Raw genomic sequence first — 17,081 nt, 5'->3', positions numbered from 1 at the left:
CTATATTCATTTTTAATGTATTGTGAGACTGCTTTTTCCAGCAGCATTATCACACTTAATAATTTATTGTGTTGCTTTCAGATTTACAGATGATAGAACAACATGGGACATAGACAGACAGTTTCTCTGGGGACCGGCATTGCTTATCAGCCCTGTGCTGGATGAAGTAAGTACATATTGTAAAGGCAAAGTTTAAGAATAAGAATAATAAAGATTTTTTTTTCTACAACATTAATGTACGTATTTAAATTACAGAATCAAACAACAGTGAATGCTTACTTTCCTGATGCACGCTGGTATGATTATTACACAGTAAGTGAAATTCCTTTGAGCCATCTTCCAAATGTGAAAACAGATAAAATTAAGAAAAAAATGTAATATGTTGTCAAAACAAAATAAAAAATAAAAAAATCCTTCCAGTAGCACCTTAGAGACCAACTAAGTTTGTTCTTGGTATGAGCTTTCGTGTGCATGCACACAAAAGCTCATACCAAGAACAAACTTAGTTGGTCTCTAAGGTGCTACTGGAAGGATTTTTATTTATTTATTTTTTTGTTTTAACTATGGCAGACCAACACGGCTACCTACCTGTAACTGTAATATGTTGTGTTAAGGGCTTTCCAAAATTCCAGGGAATCACAACTGCTGAGGGTCATGCCTTTAATGAAATGTGTTACATAGCCAATATTCATGTTGTATGTTAGCCTATCCTAGGTTTAATTTCAGTTTCACTATTTCCTTGGCACTTAAATGGCTGCCATTGGCAGAGCAGAGCAACTAAGTTCTATATTAGTTTGTTTGCTGCACTAGACACATGGAGTCTCTGCAAATGAAGCTTTCATGTAACTGTGTCCCGAGCACACTCAGCCCCACCTCGAGGACGTGTGATTGGAAGCACTCAAATGACAAATCGACGAAGCACTCAATTACATCAGCTCCAAAGGTGGAAGGGATACAGGGCCGTCTCATCCATAGGGGCTAGTGGCACAGCACGCCAGGGCACGCCCCCCCAGGGCACCCCCGTGAGCCCGCCGGCATACCGGGCGCCCCCCTCCCTAACCTGCCCCTGCCCCCACGGGCGGGCTGGCGGCTGGGCGCTTGCGTGCCAGCAGCGCAGCCGCTGCCGCCCATGCCGCTCCCGGGCGGGCTGCGAGCTGGCCGCCCTCGTCTCCCATCCTGGGAGCCCTGGAAGGGCGCACAGAGCCCCACGCCGCTCCAGTGCCACACCCCTCATCCCCCGCTCACCCCCCCTCCTGAGGGGCGGCAAGCGCGGGAGGTGGCGGAGAGGCAGCACGCCGGGGGCGCCAGAGGGATCGCCACGCCACGGTGGCCGATCTCCCTAAGACGGCCCTGAAGGGTTACATGCACTACTCCGGCTAAATAGCTAGTTAAGCATCTCCTCCTTCAAACCTATGCTCCAGTCTAGACAGTCGGAACAACAGCACAACCATTCCTCCATCAGCACATTTAAACTCCCTCTTCTGATGTAGCACAGGATAATAACCAGCAACTTCGGCTGTGCGACAGATCCAGCTGCTCTGTTGCTATAAGCCTCTCCTCTTCCTTTGACACAGTGGCAGAGGAGACAGACAGGGTTCTAATAGCCTGACTCTCTCTAGTATGGTTTCTTCCACCTCTTCACCTTCTTGCAAATCTTCCCTTTCTTCCCCTCCTGTCTCTGACTTCCTAGACTATTCCTCTCCCCCCTGCCTCATGGGTGGCACAGATCCCCACAAAACTTTGGCTCCCCCCCCCCCCCGGATCATATTCATCCTTTGCCCACTCTGGACTCCTGCCTGTCCTTGAAAAACTGAATCTACCATTTTGAAAATACCCAGGGGCAACCAGTACCATCCACATAGAATGATAAGAGTTGGGAGGGAGCTTATATGATCAACATATTTTGCTAACCGTATAATGATGATGATGATGATGATAATTTATTATTTATACCCCACCCATCTGGCTGGGTTTCCCCAGCCACTCTGGGCAGCTCCCAACAGAATATTAAAAAAAGATCAAACATTAAAAACTTCCCTAAACAGGGCTGCCTTCAGATGTCTTCTAAAAGTCAGACAGTTGTCTATTTCCTTGACATCTGATGGGAGGGCGTTCCACAGTTTGGGCGCCACAGCCAAGAAGGCCCTCTGCCTGGTTCCCTGTAACTTCACTTCCCACAGTGAGGGAACTGCCAGAAGGCCCTCGGAGCCTGGACCTCAGTGTCCGGGCTGAACGAAGGGGGTGAAGACACTTCTTCAGGCATACTGTAACGAGGCCGTTTGGGGCTTTAAAGGTCAGCACCAACACTTTGAGTTGTGCTTGGAAATGTACTGGGTGCCAATGTAGGTCTTTCAGGATAGGCAAGCAAGGTTCTACAAGCTGTATCCATTGGTAGCTTTGGCTGGTAAAGCACTTTTGCCTTGTGCAGTATCCCCTCCCCCACCTATTCAGTTGTACCATAGCCCATTCTGTTCCAGTGGGTCCCCCAGTCCTAAGGAACAGGCCTGGCACCAGCAGAAAGACAGGTCATGGGCCAAGGACCCCTCAACAGCCTGCCCGGTTGTGCAGCCATTCACCACCCTCCCCACTAGGCTCCCAAAATGTGTCACCGCAGCAGGGAGCCAAGCTCAACTTCCATCCACAGTGGCTGGCTGCCATTTTAAATGACCCAAAATGTAATGTTGGCCCACAGATTTGTAAAATGTCTTGATTTAATGGTTTCCACAGTCCATCACTTTGGGGACGAAGTCAAGGACACTGAACTGTTCTGCCGCCTCCAAAACAATGAAACGTGAGGAGGAGACATTTTGCTTCTTGTGCTTGTAATTAACAATTGGCTGGCGGGGGGGGGGGTGCACAGATTTTAGCATTTGGAAATAAGACTGAAAGTTCCCTGTTTTCATGAACAGAACAAGGACGTTGGAGTCCGAGGAAATTTTTCTGTCTTACAAGCTGAACTTGAACACATCAACCTTCATCTCAGAGGTGGCTACATTATCCCATGGCAACTACCTGATCTGAATACCAAGGCCAGGTACAGTCAGATATGTGTGGTTTTTTCCCTCCAAAATTTTTATATAGGTAAATCAAATCAAACAATACATAGATACTCAGTTATCTGAAGTACCAGGAGCTACAACTGATAGCCTGTTTCTGTCCACAGGACTTATCAAGGCTGTGTTGTGTGGAGGTTAATAACTTGGCAAATGGTCAAGTTGGTGTCAGATAACCACAACTTTTAATGGTTACTGCACACCTTTGGTGTGGCATAGGGTGGGGGCTCCAGTGATCAGCAGCCAGTACTCCATCCCACCCAGATGTTGGGGTAACATTAAAGGGAGATCCTTGGGTCCCTTCCATAGCCTGAAGTGCTACCGGCAGACTACTCATGCAAGTGTAGTGGCCATGCTGTTCCCCAGAGGTGGGACTAAGGCCTTGAAGTGACAGACTAAGATCTCTAAGGGGCTATCTTAAGAGGGAAGGGAAGGGCCAACCTTCTGGTGACAGGGGAAGAGTTAGACTCAGAAATTGAACTAAATGAACTAGGGACTAATTCTGCAGATGAGAGCTGGCTGAAAGAGTCGAGAGAGGGCAGTTTGAACCCCTCTCCCAGGGAAGACTCTGTTAGCTCTCTAGAAGAGGGAGAGTTGGAAGGTAGCCAGAGTGTTGCTAGGCAATCAACAGATAAGAAGAGGTATAAGACTTTGTCAAATGAAAGTGAGGAGGAGGGAGGCCAGCCTCTCAGTCCCCGCTCTAGGCGTTTGGATAAGATCAGAGGGCAATGGAAGGGCAAGAGGGGAAAGGTGGGAGTTTGGTGTCCTTCCTGCTGTGGGAGGAGTGAAGTTTCAGACTGACCAACTATTGTCAATGTGAGCAGGCAAGAAGCCGTGCTCTGGATGTGTTTTTTGTGGTTTTTTGGTAATAAACGTACATAAAACTGCTGGAGAGTGGTTACTTCTTATCAGGGCTTGCTTGCCTGCCAGAGACCATTACACCTGACCCAATGACTCCAACCCCTACTGTGGAAAGTTGCAACAAGTATTAGTGTACTAATACTAATAACCACCCCAAAGAAAATCCCAAATGTTGCTATGAGGAAGGCAAAAACCTCAACAGTGCTAAGTCATCTGGTAGCTAAACTCCATCCCTAGCAATCAGCTCCCTCACTTACATCAGGGTGCATGAAGACAGGGATGATGCTTCAAGTGTCATGAGGCCTGATCTAAATTTAAGTCCCAGGGACAGACCACAGGTAGCAAGTTCTCTTTTAGGTCAGCTCTCCAGCCTCAGGCCCTGAAGTCCACTGGTGATGCTGCTGGGCTTCCAGGGGTGGTACTTTCTCTGAGAATGGTCTAGGTGTGTGGCAGAGCACCCACCACTGCCACATGCCCTTTCAAATCGGGCTTGTTTCCTACTCCCTGCACCCATACAAGGCACAAATTGGGGCACAGTATAGGCAGGAATGTAGTGATGTATGGAAGTGAGAGCTGGTCCATAAAGTAGGCTGATCGCCAAAGAATTGATGCTTTTGAATTATGGTGCTGGAGAAGACTCTTGAGAGTCCCATGGACAGCAAGAAGATCAAACCTATCCATTCTGAAGGAAATCAGCCCTGAGTGCTCACTGGAAGGACAGATCCTGAAGCTGAGGCTCCAATACTTTGGCCACCTCATGAGAAGAGAAGATTCCCTGGAAAAGACCCTGATGCTGGGAAAGATTGAGGGCACAAGGAGAAGGGGACGACAGAGGACGAGATGGTTGGACAGTGTTCTTGAAGCTACCAACATAAGTTTGACCAAACTGCGAGAGGCAGTGGAAGACAGGAGTGCCTGGCATGCTCTGGTCCATGGGGTCACGAAGAGTCGGACATGACTAATCAACTAAACAACAACAAATAGGCAGGAATCCATGGCATAATGTATGTCTCAGTATGAGCGAATGACAGAGGACAGCGGTTTCCCAGTTTAATTCATAAGAGTGATGGAAACTAAATTATTTGTCATTTAAATGTTTCCTTTTGTTTTTAGTCGAATGCAGCCAATGGGTCTTACGATTGCTTTGGATGATAATGGTGCTGCTCAAGGGCTTCTTTATTGGGATGATGGAACAAGTATTGGTAAGTTTGGAAAGCTGCCATCTACAGAGTCTGACAATTAGTCCCAACTAGATCAACACTGTTGACAATAAATTGCATGGGCTTCCTGGGGTTTGGGGCAGGAGTCCTTCCCAGCCCTACCTGCCAGGGACTGAAACCAGGGCATCTTCATGCAGAGCATGTGCTCTGTCACTGAGCTACAAGTCCTCCACTTCTTTGCAAGGCTGTTGAACAGCTTATTAAGAATATGTGAAATTCAAATTAGATGCTAAATAAGTTCCGGACCACCTGGTAAGAACCTGCAGCATGCCAGTGTGGTGTAGTGGTTAAGAGCGGCAGACTCGTAATCTGGGGAACCGGGTTCGTGTCTCCACTCCTCCACATGCAGCTGCTGGGTGACCTTGGGCTAGTCACACTTCTTTGAAGTCTCTCAGCCTCACTCACCTCACAGAGTGTTTGTTGTGGGGGAGGAAGGGAAAGGAGAATGTTAGCTGCTTTGAGACTCCTTCGGGTAGTGAAATGCGGGATATCAAATCCAAACTCTTCTTCTTCTTCTTCTTCCTGATACTACAACAGTCGGCATCATCCTCTTGAAACAGGGGGAACAGCTAGAATGTGGGCAATATTGTTTTAACAGATTTTGAAGAAGAAAACTCCCAAACTATAATGTCCCTAATCAATGTGCCCTTAAAGTAGAACCTGTCTACAGAAATAAAAAAAATTCATGATATTGCTAGAAGAGCTGTAGGATGGGGTACTTATTGTTGCTGTTAAGCTTTTCATAACATTAAACTGGTGCTTCTAAAGCTTGCTGTCATTGCTTCTTGCATTCCCATGCACCAATGGAAACTGCTTCTTTGTCCTCTTAGCAGTCTTCCCCTTTAATCATTCTGTTGCTTTCTTATTACAGATGCATATGAGAATGGCCTTTACCTCTTGCACACATTTAATGTCAGTCAGGTATGTATAATTTCTAATCTTACATACTTGCTTCTGCTCCTATATGATGCCCAGTTTTGCTGTAGAATTAGGTCTTTTTGAGCCTATTGATCTCTGCAACTATTTACAAATTGATTGACTGACAGACAGGCACTGCCCTTAGATGTTTCTTCTATTTAATTAAAATAGCAAATCCCTGATGTGATAAATCGGTACATTTGCACCTGCATATAATTATCCTGCACGTAGCAACAGGTTCTGGAACATTTTCAGTAGATCTACAAAAACAAACAATGAAAAAAGAAATAAACACACACACACACATTTGGTCAATAAACCTTAGTGTACAATTAGTTTCTATTTTAGTTGGGTTGTCCCACAGTAATTAGTGGAGTCAATGGAACCCTTTCTATTAAGTGATGTTCTAATTAAATTGTTCAAAATAGATGTTAAATAGCCGACTCTGGCAGCTTTAGAAGTCAAAATCTGGCGAACAATCCAAGTGTGTCGAGCATTTGTACATGCAAATAGATTTGTAGAATTTGGTATCATAAATGCTTTGCTAATACATTTGTGCAATGTCCTCCATCTTGATGCTATTTCTCAAGCAAAAGTTTGTATGATGAAATCGGACTGGAGCAAGAGAGAGGCTGTGACAAGCAATTGTGAAATCATAAATAACAGTATGAAGGGAAAAAAAAACCACCCTTTCTTTCAGAATGCTTTGGACATCGGCCTTGCCCACGAGGGATATTTTGACCCAAACAACTTAAAATTCAGCGAAATTAAAATTTTAGGACTGTCAAGCAAACCTGTTAATGTTATCGTGTTTCAAAATGGTGCAGCAATCTCATCCAGCCATAATGAGACCTATGATCCTTCAACTCAGGTAAGGAAAAAAATGTTGACACTATGAACCACTTTCATTACTTTAGAGAATTTCTCCAAATCTCTGCATTAGGTGTACATTCATTTTGGTACTAATCTCATGCTTACATAGACACCAGAATACTTACTTTAGTAAAAGTTCTTCCCGCCCACCATTAAATCCTATATATATATATATATATATATATATATATATATATATATATATATTCCAATTGAAAGGGGAGGGGGAATAAAAATTGTGGTTGTATTCAGTTCCACGTTGCTTGGGTCTTGGAGGCAGGTAACAGTGTGCAGGGGTACACAAAGCATTCTTTGCTTTGTGATTACTTGCTGGGAAAATAAGGTGTCCAGTCAGGTATTAACCCTTGTGAAGCTGCAAATGAAACCATTCAGGCTCTGTGCCCTGCAGTAAGCTTCATTTGGTGGTTACAGTATGTCTCGGGTCCCAATTAGCTCTCAAGAGTGGCACCTCTTTCAAACTGCATCATCCAGCATCCTCGATATTCTGCCTCTGTCAGTAGCTAATAATTCAGGTCTTTGCTACCACATTCAATCTAACTTGCTTGTCTTCCACATCCTAGACAGTTTTCTCCTTTGCCTGTTGATGATCTCCACCCCTAGACTTCAAACCCAGTTCCCACTATTTGACCTATTGAAATTTCCTAAGCTTGTCTTGACATGGAACCTCCGAGTTCCGCTTGGCTGCCGTCCCTGGGGAAATTTCTCCATGCCATCTTGGCTTATTATAGATGAACTGAGAAAGTGGCTTCTTCCCAATGTTCCATTTCCTTTTGCTACCACCTGCTGTCATATACACATTTATAGCTATGTTTGTATGCTGCATAGAGCCAACCCTACTTCATATAAACTAATTAAATAAAACTACATTTCATTTTTTTAAAAAAAAAAAAATGAGGCTGCTGTTTAATGTACACAGAAGTGTGAAAAGATTTTCGTCATTTGTTGCTGTTTTCTTATTATTATTTCCAAAGCTCTTGCGCATTGAAGGTCTTCAGCTTGCACTGGGGCAAAAGTATACCTTGAAATGGGGGCAGCCTACTGAAGATACAGAAAAAATTAATTGTTATCCATACCCAGAACCAACAAAAAGCACTTGTGAAGAACGTGGCTGTTTCTGGGAGGTAAGCAACTGGGAATTGGTGAAACAGGTGAAATGGAACCATTTGATGTGCCAATACGCAGGCACAGCTTTCTGAAAAAATTACCCTGTGTTTCTGAATCTCATCTGATACCATTTCGTTTTGTGATGATGAATTTTAATTTTGATCTCAAACTATGGGAATGTAAGACTTTCTTTCTTTCTTTCTTTCTTTCTTTCTTTCTTTCTTTCTTTCTTTCTTTCTTTCTTTCTTTCGGATTTGCAGTTCTACACCAATATTGGCTTTATATGGGCAGTTTTAGCTGAGTTTTTTTGTTTGGTTTTTAAAGTTGCTTTGGCCATATTTTACTTGTGACAGATACCCTTAAATTGTTCCTTAAGCTCTTTGTATGCCTTAGCCCTCATTAGTCCTACCATTGCCCATTGTCAATCCTATTTACTGTTTATTCCTGAAGCCTCTCTCATAGTGTTGACTTACTTAATATGGTATTTTATTTCAGGTTGTCTCTACTCCTGGTGTGCCACACTGCTTTTATCCCAGGAATTATGGCTATACCGCCAGTAACATTCAACACAGTGCTGAGGGCGTGACAGCTAATCTGCAGAGGAACACAATCTATCCTAATCCTTATGGGTCTCATTCGCCAGCAGTTGACCAGCTTCGCTTGGCAGTGACCTACCATTACAACAACATGCTGCAGTTTAAGGTAAACTGTAATCTCCTGGAGTACATCCCTCCTTAAGATGCAGCAGCTATCAAACCTTCCCCAAGGATGGCACTCTTAATAAACCCTTTTGGTGCATCTTCTCAGTTCCATGACATGATAATCCCATCATTGCAGCTGTTGCTGGAGAGAAGTACTTTCAGTATGCAGACATCAAAGGCTTATCCACACTTACGTTTTGCTCTGTTCTTTCGAGGCATAGGTTCATGCTTAAGAGCTCTGTGTCTGAGTGTTGCTGTTGGGTTTGGGTTTGTTTGTTTTTTGCCCCAGAGCTTTCTCCACAAAAACCCATTCTTTAGTGCTTAATCGGAGCAAACAGCATTTCAGGTTTTCTGCAGATTGCCATTTGCTCCGATTGAGTTATAAAGAGTGGAAAGTTCCGGCGGGGGGAGCACTTGGGGGAAAAGGGGGGAGCACTTGGACATGAAGCATTTAAGAGCAGACTATATCTGGAGAGAGTGGTGGAAAAGTAAGTGTGAATAAGCCCTGAAATGTATCCAAGTGCATTCTACCCAGCGAAGACCCATTGAAATTAATAGATGAAGGCTAGTCATGCTCATTAATTTCAAAGGGTCTCCTTGGATTCGAACAAACATTGCAGACAACCCATTAGAATGTGCATGATAAGAAGCTTTGAAAAGTCAATGGCAACCAGTGGAGCACTTCTACAATGGGGCAATATTATGGCCCCTTTTTTTCTCTCTGGCTGTCCTTTGGCAGCTGGCGAACACAATTTTATTCTATGAAGCTCTTGCCAGCTGAAGTCATTTTTGATTGTGATTTCTACCATGGATGCTTTTGAATATATATATATATATATATATATATATATATATATATATATATTAAAAGCACCTTTTACTTGTTGAGTGTGCAATGTATTAAACTGTGATTTTAAATTGGCATGAGCTGTGCATGGGCATTGGAAGGGATACAGATTCTCATGTAAATAAAATGGGTAATAAACAGTAGTTGAACTGTCCCTTCACATTGATTCTTATAGACAAGCAGGTCCTTGTGATGTTTGGTTTTATTACATATCTTATGCATGCTGAAGAATGCTCCCTTCTCCGTAGATCTATGATCCCAACCACAAAAGATACGAAGTTCCAGTCCCGCTCTTCACGCCAAGCAGCTCTCAAAGTACAGAAGCTAGTCGGCTGTATCAAGTGGACATTGTGAACAATCCATTTGGCCTTCAGATCCGACGCAAAAGTACAGGAACTATTATGTAAGTGGAACCTTGGATTTTATTGATAGATTTATTTCAACAAGGATCAGTGGGAAAACACCCTGAACCAAGGTCTAAATTTGCCTATGATGCTATGGTATCATCCACACAAAAGGTGTGTGTGTGTGTGTGTGTGTTGTTATTTCCACTAAACATTTATCAAGCATCCTGGAGACTCCCTGACCAACCACTCTTCCTAGTCTCACAAAGGTCCAAAGAAGGCGTTACCTCCTCAACACCATGAAGATAAAAACACACTTAAAGTGCATGGTTTCTCCCAGAGAATCATGAGAACTGTAGTTTCTGAAGGGTGCTAGGAGTCATAGCTCTGCGAGGGCTAAACTACAGTTCCCGGGATTATTTGTGCTCTAAATGGATGTTGAAATGTAGGCCTCAGGAAATACTGTTTCATGATAGTTATTGCCTGACCAGTGGTCTGCATGCAGCAAACAAACTAAACACCTCTTTTGTTAGTGTGTGTGTGTGTGTGTGTGTGTGTAAAACAACACCCTGCACCTTTTACCCATGAGAATTTTCTTGAATTTTTCTCTCCTAGTTGATAATTTTAATGTGTGTGTTTTTTCCCCATTAATTGAAGGGGAATGCTTGTTCATTTGTTTTGAAAAGGATAAATGCTTAGCATAGCACTAGAGGGCTGCCAGTTCTAAATATGTCTCTCATGGATGTCATTCCATCATGACATCTATAATAACTGAGATCATTATGAGGATTTGATGTGAGGTTGCTGAAGAGGGTTTGTGTTGTCTGCCTCTACCTATACTCTGCTTGTACTTTTTTAGAAATTAATTAAAAAATACTACAAAAATGCAGTGAGTAATTTTTTCCAAAGGAAGACAAATCCTGGTAAGCATTGCCCTCATAACGTCTCACCCACTCACTGAAGTGTGGAGCATGTAAAGTATGTTCAAATATTTGCTGGGTTGTTGTTGTTTTAACCACCGCAGGCAAGTGCACATTTACTTTGCTAAAACAAATAGGGTATGGACTTAATCTAACATGTATGTTCACATCAAGAGGGCGTTATATTATCAATGTAGTGACGCAGAGAGAGATGTACTGGGGGGAAAATTAAAGTTCTGAACAAAATTCGAAAATATCAAACAGAGACATGGTAAACCCCTTTCCACTTTGGAAGCTGGGACAAGTGTGTCATAACTCCAAAAATCTGGGTGTGGGTATGGAGATTTTTGGAATAATCTGTAGGTTTAGCACAAATATTTTTGTTCTCATGACAACTGGCCAATTACTACATATTCTTTTCCAGAAGAAAAGTGTTCTCAGTTTGAATCTCACTGATTCTGTAATAAAATTAGCAATGACTCAGATAATTTATTTGCACTTAAACATCAAAGAGGTCAAAGATGTGCCTATAACATACTAAGAGAATCGTTGAGAATTACAGAGCAGTAACCAGTATTGTGTGGTACCCACATCCTAGAAACAGACCTCCGGGTATAGGGCAGTATATAAGTTCAACAAATAAAATAAACTATATTCTTTTATTTTTCACCACCACCCCTGATTGTGGAAGGAGATGGGTGGGAATGAGCTCAGTGGCCCCTCACCTTGCTCATTCACATGTTAATCCACCACTATTCTTGCATTTCTCCTCTGTGTTTTGAGGGCTAGCTATGAAACCCACTCTACTTTAGTAGGCTCCCCGTATAATTAAGCAGCCTGAAAGAGAAGGTTTCTGTGATCTGTGTGAGAGCCTATTGGAATAGAGCAGATACCCCACTGCAGACATTTTGCCTCCAACGTGTAGGGCCCTGCAGGAATGTGGGGTGGAAAACAGCCAACAATTATGTCCCTACTCTCCTTTGGGGGTGGGAGAAAATATAAGGTTAGAGTAAGTTGGGTTTCTGCATTGTCTGGCCAAAAGGTACACACATGTGTATGTGTGAGAGGGGAGAAAAAGAGCGAGAGTGTATGTATGGTATGTATGGTAAATATGGTATGTATGGTAGATAGGCCTACCTCAGAAATACACATTTGGAAAATAACTTAATGTGAATATGCCACCTAAGTTCAGCTGGAGCCAATACCCTGGCTTTTATCTTGAAAATGGGGCCACATGTGTTTTTTCTTTCTTTTTTTCTTTTCCTTGATTTCAGAAGCATTGCTTGTTTCTTCGCTATCTCCCATGAGAAATGACCACTTTTCTGCTTTGCATGAGTTGTACTATATGATATAGACCAGGCATATCCATCTCCTAAGAGACTGCAATCTACTCACAGTATAAAAGAAGCTCAGTTGTTGAGCTTCTTCTTCTTCTTCTTCTTCTTCTTCTTCTTCTTCTTCTTCTTCTTTTTTAGAAAATTTCTCAGGGGGTCCAAAGATCGACCAGGGACATCCCATGATTGACCAGTAGATCGCGATCAACCTGTTGGACATGCCTGATATAGACTAACCATCCTTCTTTTCCAGCTGGAATTCTCAGGTGCCGGGCTTCACCTTTAGTGACATGTTCATTCAGATTGCTACTCGTCTACCGTCACAGTATGTGTACGGATTTGGAGAAACTGAGCACACTCAATTCCGGAGGGATATGAACTGGCAGACCTGGGGAATGTTCACAAAAGATCAACCACCCGGTGTAAGCTGAGTTCTTGCTCACTCTTCTGCTTCTTTCTCAGTTTGTGTCACTGTCTCAGTTTTCCTACTTTGGACTTGCTTCCTTTCCTAAACAGCAAAAATAATTTTGATTTTTTTAAAAGAAAGCAACGAACATCTTTTAAAAGGAAAACAATGAGTGCTGTAAATGTATAATATGGTGATTTGTTCTATAAAAATGGTTGGGGGAAGGGATAATGTTAGGAGTTCCCTATTAGATTTCTGTTATTAGGTGGTCAATATGGGTTTCTTTGGGCTAACAGTTGGCCAGAGTCTTGGACTTGAGATAAACATGTTGACAGCCTTTAATGCTCTGTTAATGTATTTCCATAGAAGTTAGGATGGCCTAAGACTAGGAGGTAGTCAGGAAAAGTACAATGGGGTGTGTATCAAGGTTGCTATGAATGGAGAACAGCACAGTGCAGCTGAAGAGTGACAGAACTGAGTTTAGGCTCCCAGAGTTAGCAGTGTTTTTGAAAACAGGCTTCCTCTCCTTAGAGACCTGATGTGGTAGCAATGAACTTTGTTTTAAGTTCCAACAAAAACATCACAAGCCTCTAGCGACCTCCTCCTACAAAGGGAAATCAAACCTGGCTAAGTACTGATATCTCAAATGTACCTCTGCTCAAAGAATTTGAGTGGTGGAGCAGTAAGAATTGTTCAGGCCTCAGTTTGAGATGGCACACACCCCAGGCTTTATCCAGATATGTGTATATCTGCAGAAGAGATATGTGGACTTAGATGCAGAAGAAATTAAATCTTTCTGCCTTTATTTTTTTACAGTACAAGCTGAACTCCTATGGCTTTCACCCCTTCTACATGGGACTGGAAAATGATGGAAGTGCTCATGGAGTTCTTTTGTTGAACAGCAATGCTATGGGTAAAAGAACAACAACAAAAATCTATTTTTTTCCACAATAATTTTTATTTTTCATTTTTTGTCAACATAACATGTATGACATGAACAAGTATTTTACATTCATTTTCACATTTTCACATTTGATGTTTACTGTTTTTAGATTCTCACTAATTTCTATTTACACACATATTTCCTATCTCTACAATGGCTTCCTTAGCTGTTTTCCTTCATTCATGTTTTACAGCGCTTTGTTTTACTTAAAACGTAAAAAGTTACACTTAACGCACAAAGGATTTTGTGACATGTATCTACATAATTAATTTGCTTGTTTCCCCTTTGTTGATCCAATAAAGTTTATGTATTTGAGAAAATCTAAACATTATTTATTTATTTTTTCATAACATTTATAGCAATTGATTATTAATTTTCCTATTCCTTCTGGATTTTTCAGATGTCACCTTCCAGCCAACACCTGCCCTGACATATCGCACGACTGGAGGAATTCTGGACTTTTACATGGTTTTAGGGCCGACGCCAGAAGAAGTAGTTCAGGAGTACACTGCAGTAAGACATCTACTGTTATAACATCCCAGTCTATCAATGGGGATTAATTTCTTTTTTACCAGTTTCTCTATATGTCCATCCAATATGGATGGATATTTGCATCATGAAGGCCAACTGTACAGTCCGGATGCATCAGTTCTTACTTCTTTTGTGGGACTGCTTGTGTTCTACCACAGCTGGATAGAGACCACAAGATTTTACATGTCTTTTGTACCCCCTTTCCCCATTTCAATGTTTTGTTTCGTTTCAATTCTATGATTTTCTCTTCAATTGTAGCTAATTGGACGACCTGTCATGCCACCCTATTGGGCATTGGGATTCCAGCTTTGCCGCTACGGGTACAAAAACACTTCCGAGGTTGCCGAAGTGTACGATGCAATGAGGGCAGCTAGAATACCCTACGTAAGTGTCTTGCAGCTGTGATCCGGTGCTCTTCAGATTCCAGTCGATAATTATTTTGTTGGAAGATTTCAAAATGATTTAGAAAATCAGGAATATATAAATCCCAACTGAGTTCTATATAAAACATTACCCAAAGTTCTATGCAGACAAAACCAAGGGATGAAGAAAGAGTGGAGGAAAGAGGCACAGACCTAATTTGTATGGTTAAGGTCAGCAAAGAAACAGCTTTGCCCTTCTCTATCCCAGTGATATCTCAAAGTGAAAACTGTTTTAAAAATCTAAAAAGGCAACAATAAAACATTCTCCACAAATTTAAGAAGAAGGTGTACATTTTTAGGTGTATGTGTCTTAGCTATGGCTCAGTTTGTGAAATGGCCCTTCAAGTTTGCTAATGTCATTTAGACATGCTTGAAATTGAACCTGATGGCTTTTTGCCTTATAGTTTTGAATTTTAATAGTTAATAAAACAACAAGAAAAAGTGTGGGCTAAATTGTTTGGTCCAACCCTAGAATATATGATAATCTTATCAAAAATGTGATCTATGATACTGATGTATCTATGACACATCTGTTTGCCCCATTCACACTGTGCATGCTATAGGTGCACACTGAAAGAATCTTGGGTATTTATTTATTTAGTTTACATACTACCCCATACCTAAAGGTCTTATGGCAGTTCACAGAATAAGGTATGCTTCTGGAGACCCCAATATATGGATTTGAACTTGAACATTCTTAACTGTATTGAGGCATATTTGATATTGAATGTCCATGCTTTCTCTGTTTTTCATCTTGAACATGTTGAGATTATTTTAAATTAATCATTTCCAGGTCTTCAGTTTATTTTTCACACGTCATTGTTGTTTTATTTTAACACAGGATGTCCAATATACAGACATTGATTACATGGAACGGAAGCTAGACTTCACACTTGGCAAAAACTTCTCTGACCTGCCAGCTTTTGTTGATCGAATAAAATCGGAGGGTTCAAGGTTCATCATCATCCTGGTTAGTAATTTTTTTTATCATTCTTGAGATACCATTGTAGACTGCCGGTAGCATGCATTATTGGTTCAGTACCTCAGTGCACACACAAGCTATGTACCTGATCCTTTAGGGGAAGCGCAACCCCATCTACAACAGGCAGTCTGCTAAATTACTTGACCCTGGGAACTGTCTCTTCACAGGACCTCTGTCTCAACATGAGTTTCAGTTTATTGGTTCTCATGAAGCCCATCATTGCCTCAAGACACCAATCCAACTTCTGCACAATCTCAGTAGCAGCCCATGGGGTTTGGTAGAGTTGAATGCCCCCCCATTTGTGGTTGTGGGGGGGGGCTGTGGGGGCAGGAGGATTGAGCCTACATGGTACACAGGTGGAGCCAATCCAGTGCTCTGCCAGTGTGTCTGTCCAGCCCTAACCAGCTTTTGTTTGTTTTATCTAATAAAATCAGAATGTTCAAGGCTCATTGCTATCCTGCTTAGTTTTTCAAGCTTTCTTGAGCTATCATTATGCACTTTGGATAATATGCAGTTTTCATTGTGCACTGTTGGATAGTTTGCGTTACCAGTCCTGGCAATATAATAACCATGGTTCTGGATTAGACCAAAGGTCCATTTGCACCAGTATCTCATTTCCAACCATGGATGGCCAGATACCTCCAGGAGTCATCAAGGCAACAGCTTTCACCTACTCATTGTTCCCCAGGATCTGATAAACAGAGAGGCAATGCTCCTCAAAACTTATCACAGTGAAATATATAAACTATGAGGACTTGCTCTGGGTTTCCCTTCCATCAGAGGTCATGCTGCTGTCCACAGGTAACCTTATTTTTTGTGATTCTCTACCACAAAGAGCTCCATTAGCATCACTCACTGGATTCTTTCAGAAACTCAGACTGAAAACCTGCATCCTCCAAGAAGGTTGGGGGGTGAGGAAGAAGTGATGTTATGTACAGAGCTGAATGAATGAATGAGTGGAAAGCATTAGCACTGCTCATTTAATGTAACAGTAAAAGTATTTTCGATTTTCCTTTAGGATCCAGCCATATCAGGCAATGAAACTGAACCATATAACACCTTCACAAGTGGTGTTCAGGAGGATGTTTTTATCAAATGGATCAACAGTTCAGACATTGCATGGGCGAAGGTATTGTTGCAAAATGGCATTGCCTTACTTGCCACAACCAAAATTCAGTTTGATGAAAAGCATAGTTTGCCCCTATGCACCCTCCTTCCCAGCCTAAATGGAGTAACTCTTCATTAAATAAAAGCATAGATTGTTTCCAAATGCATACAAGAATTCAGTGTATCTAACTCTACATTTCTTCCTTTCCCACAAGGTGTGGCCAGATTATCCCAATGTAACGGTCGATGAAAATGCAAGTTTGGAAGTTCAGCTGGAGGTACTTTAATTCAGTCTGTGAATTTCACTGCATAGAGTTGCCTGTTGGGCACCAGTTTTCAACGCTGTTTGCTCCCAGCTTTCTCATGTAATATTTGAACATGCTGTCAATTGCTTTCTTTTTATATTTTTATTCTATTTTATTTTTATTTTTTTGCAACGCCCCTTGGAATTTTTGTGAAAGGGGTGGTATGGAAATATTTTAATTTTCTTCCTT

The 17,081-nt window shown here is 41.9% G+C and overlaps 1 protein-coding gene across 1 annotated transcript in view; it reads left to right on the top strand.

Annotated features, from left to right (window-relative positions):
• Positions 1–17,081, top strand: part of SI (sucrase-isomaltase) — a 102,934-nt gene that overhangs the window by 72,574 nt on the left and 13,279 nt on the right. The window contains exons 41-56 of the mRNA XM_033150581.1: positions 82–166; positions 256–312; positions 2,910–3,034; positions 5,028–5,116; positions 6,006–6,055; positions 6,753–6,923; positions 7,918–8,067; positions 8,546–8,752; positions 9,847–10,001; positions 12,450–12,618; positions 13,419–13,515; positions 13,946–14,058; positions 14,335–14,460; positions 15,340–15,468; positions 16,499–16,609; positions 16,803–16,865. Of these exons, the coding sequence (XP_033006472.1) occupies positions 82–166; positions 256–312; positions 2,910–3,034; positions 5,028–5,116; positions 6,006–6,055; positions 6,753–6,923; positions 7,918–8,067; positions 8,546–8,752; positions 9,847–10,001; positions 12,450–12,618; positions 13,419–13,515; positions 13,946–14,058; positions 14,335–14,460; positions 15,340–15,468; positions 16,499–16,609; positions 16,803–16,865 (1,897 nt within the window). The remainder of the gene's footprint in view (positions 1–81; positions 167–255; positions 313–2,909; positions 3,035–5,027; positions 5,117–6,005; positions 6,056–6,752; positions 6,924–7,917; positions 8,068–8,545; positions 8,753–9,846; positions 10,002–12,449; positions 12,619–13,418; positions 13,516–13,945; positions 14,059–14,334; positions 14,461–15,339; positions 15,469–16,498; positions 16,610–16,802; positions 16,866–17,081) is intronic.

The sequence above is a fragment of the Lacerta agilis genome, chromosome 5 (genome assembly GCF_009819535.1).
Source record: "Lacerta agilis isolate rLacAgi1 chromosome 5, rLacAgi1.pri, whole genome shotgun sequence".
NCBI lineage: Eukaryota > Metazoa > Chordata > Lepidosauria > Squamata > Lacertidae > Lacerta > Lacerta agilis.
The sequence above is the reverse complement of the archived record's forward strand: the minus strand, read 5'-3'. Positions and strand labels throughout refer to the sequence as shown.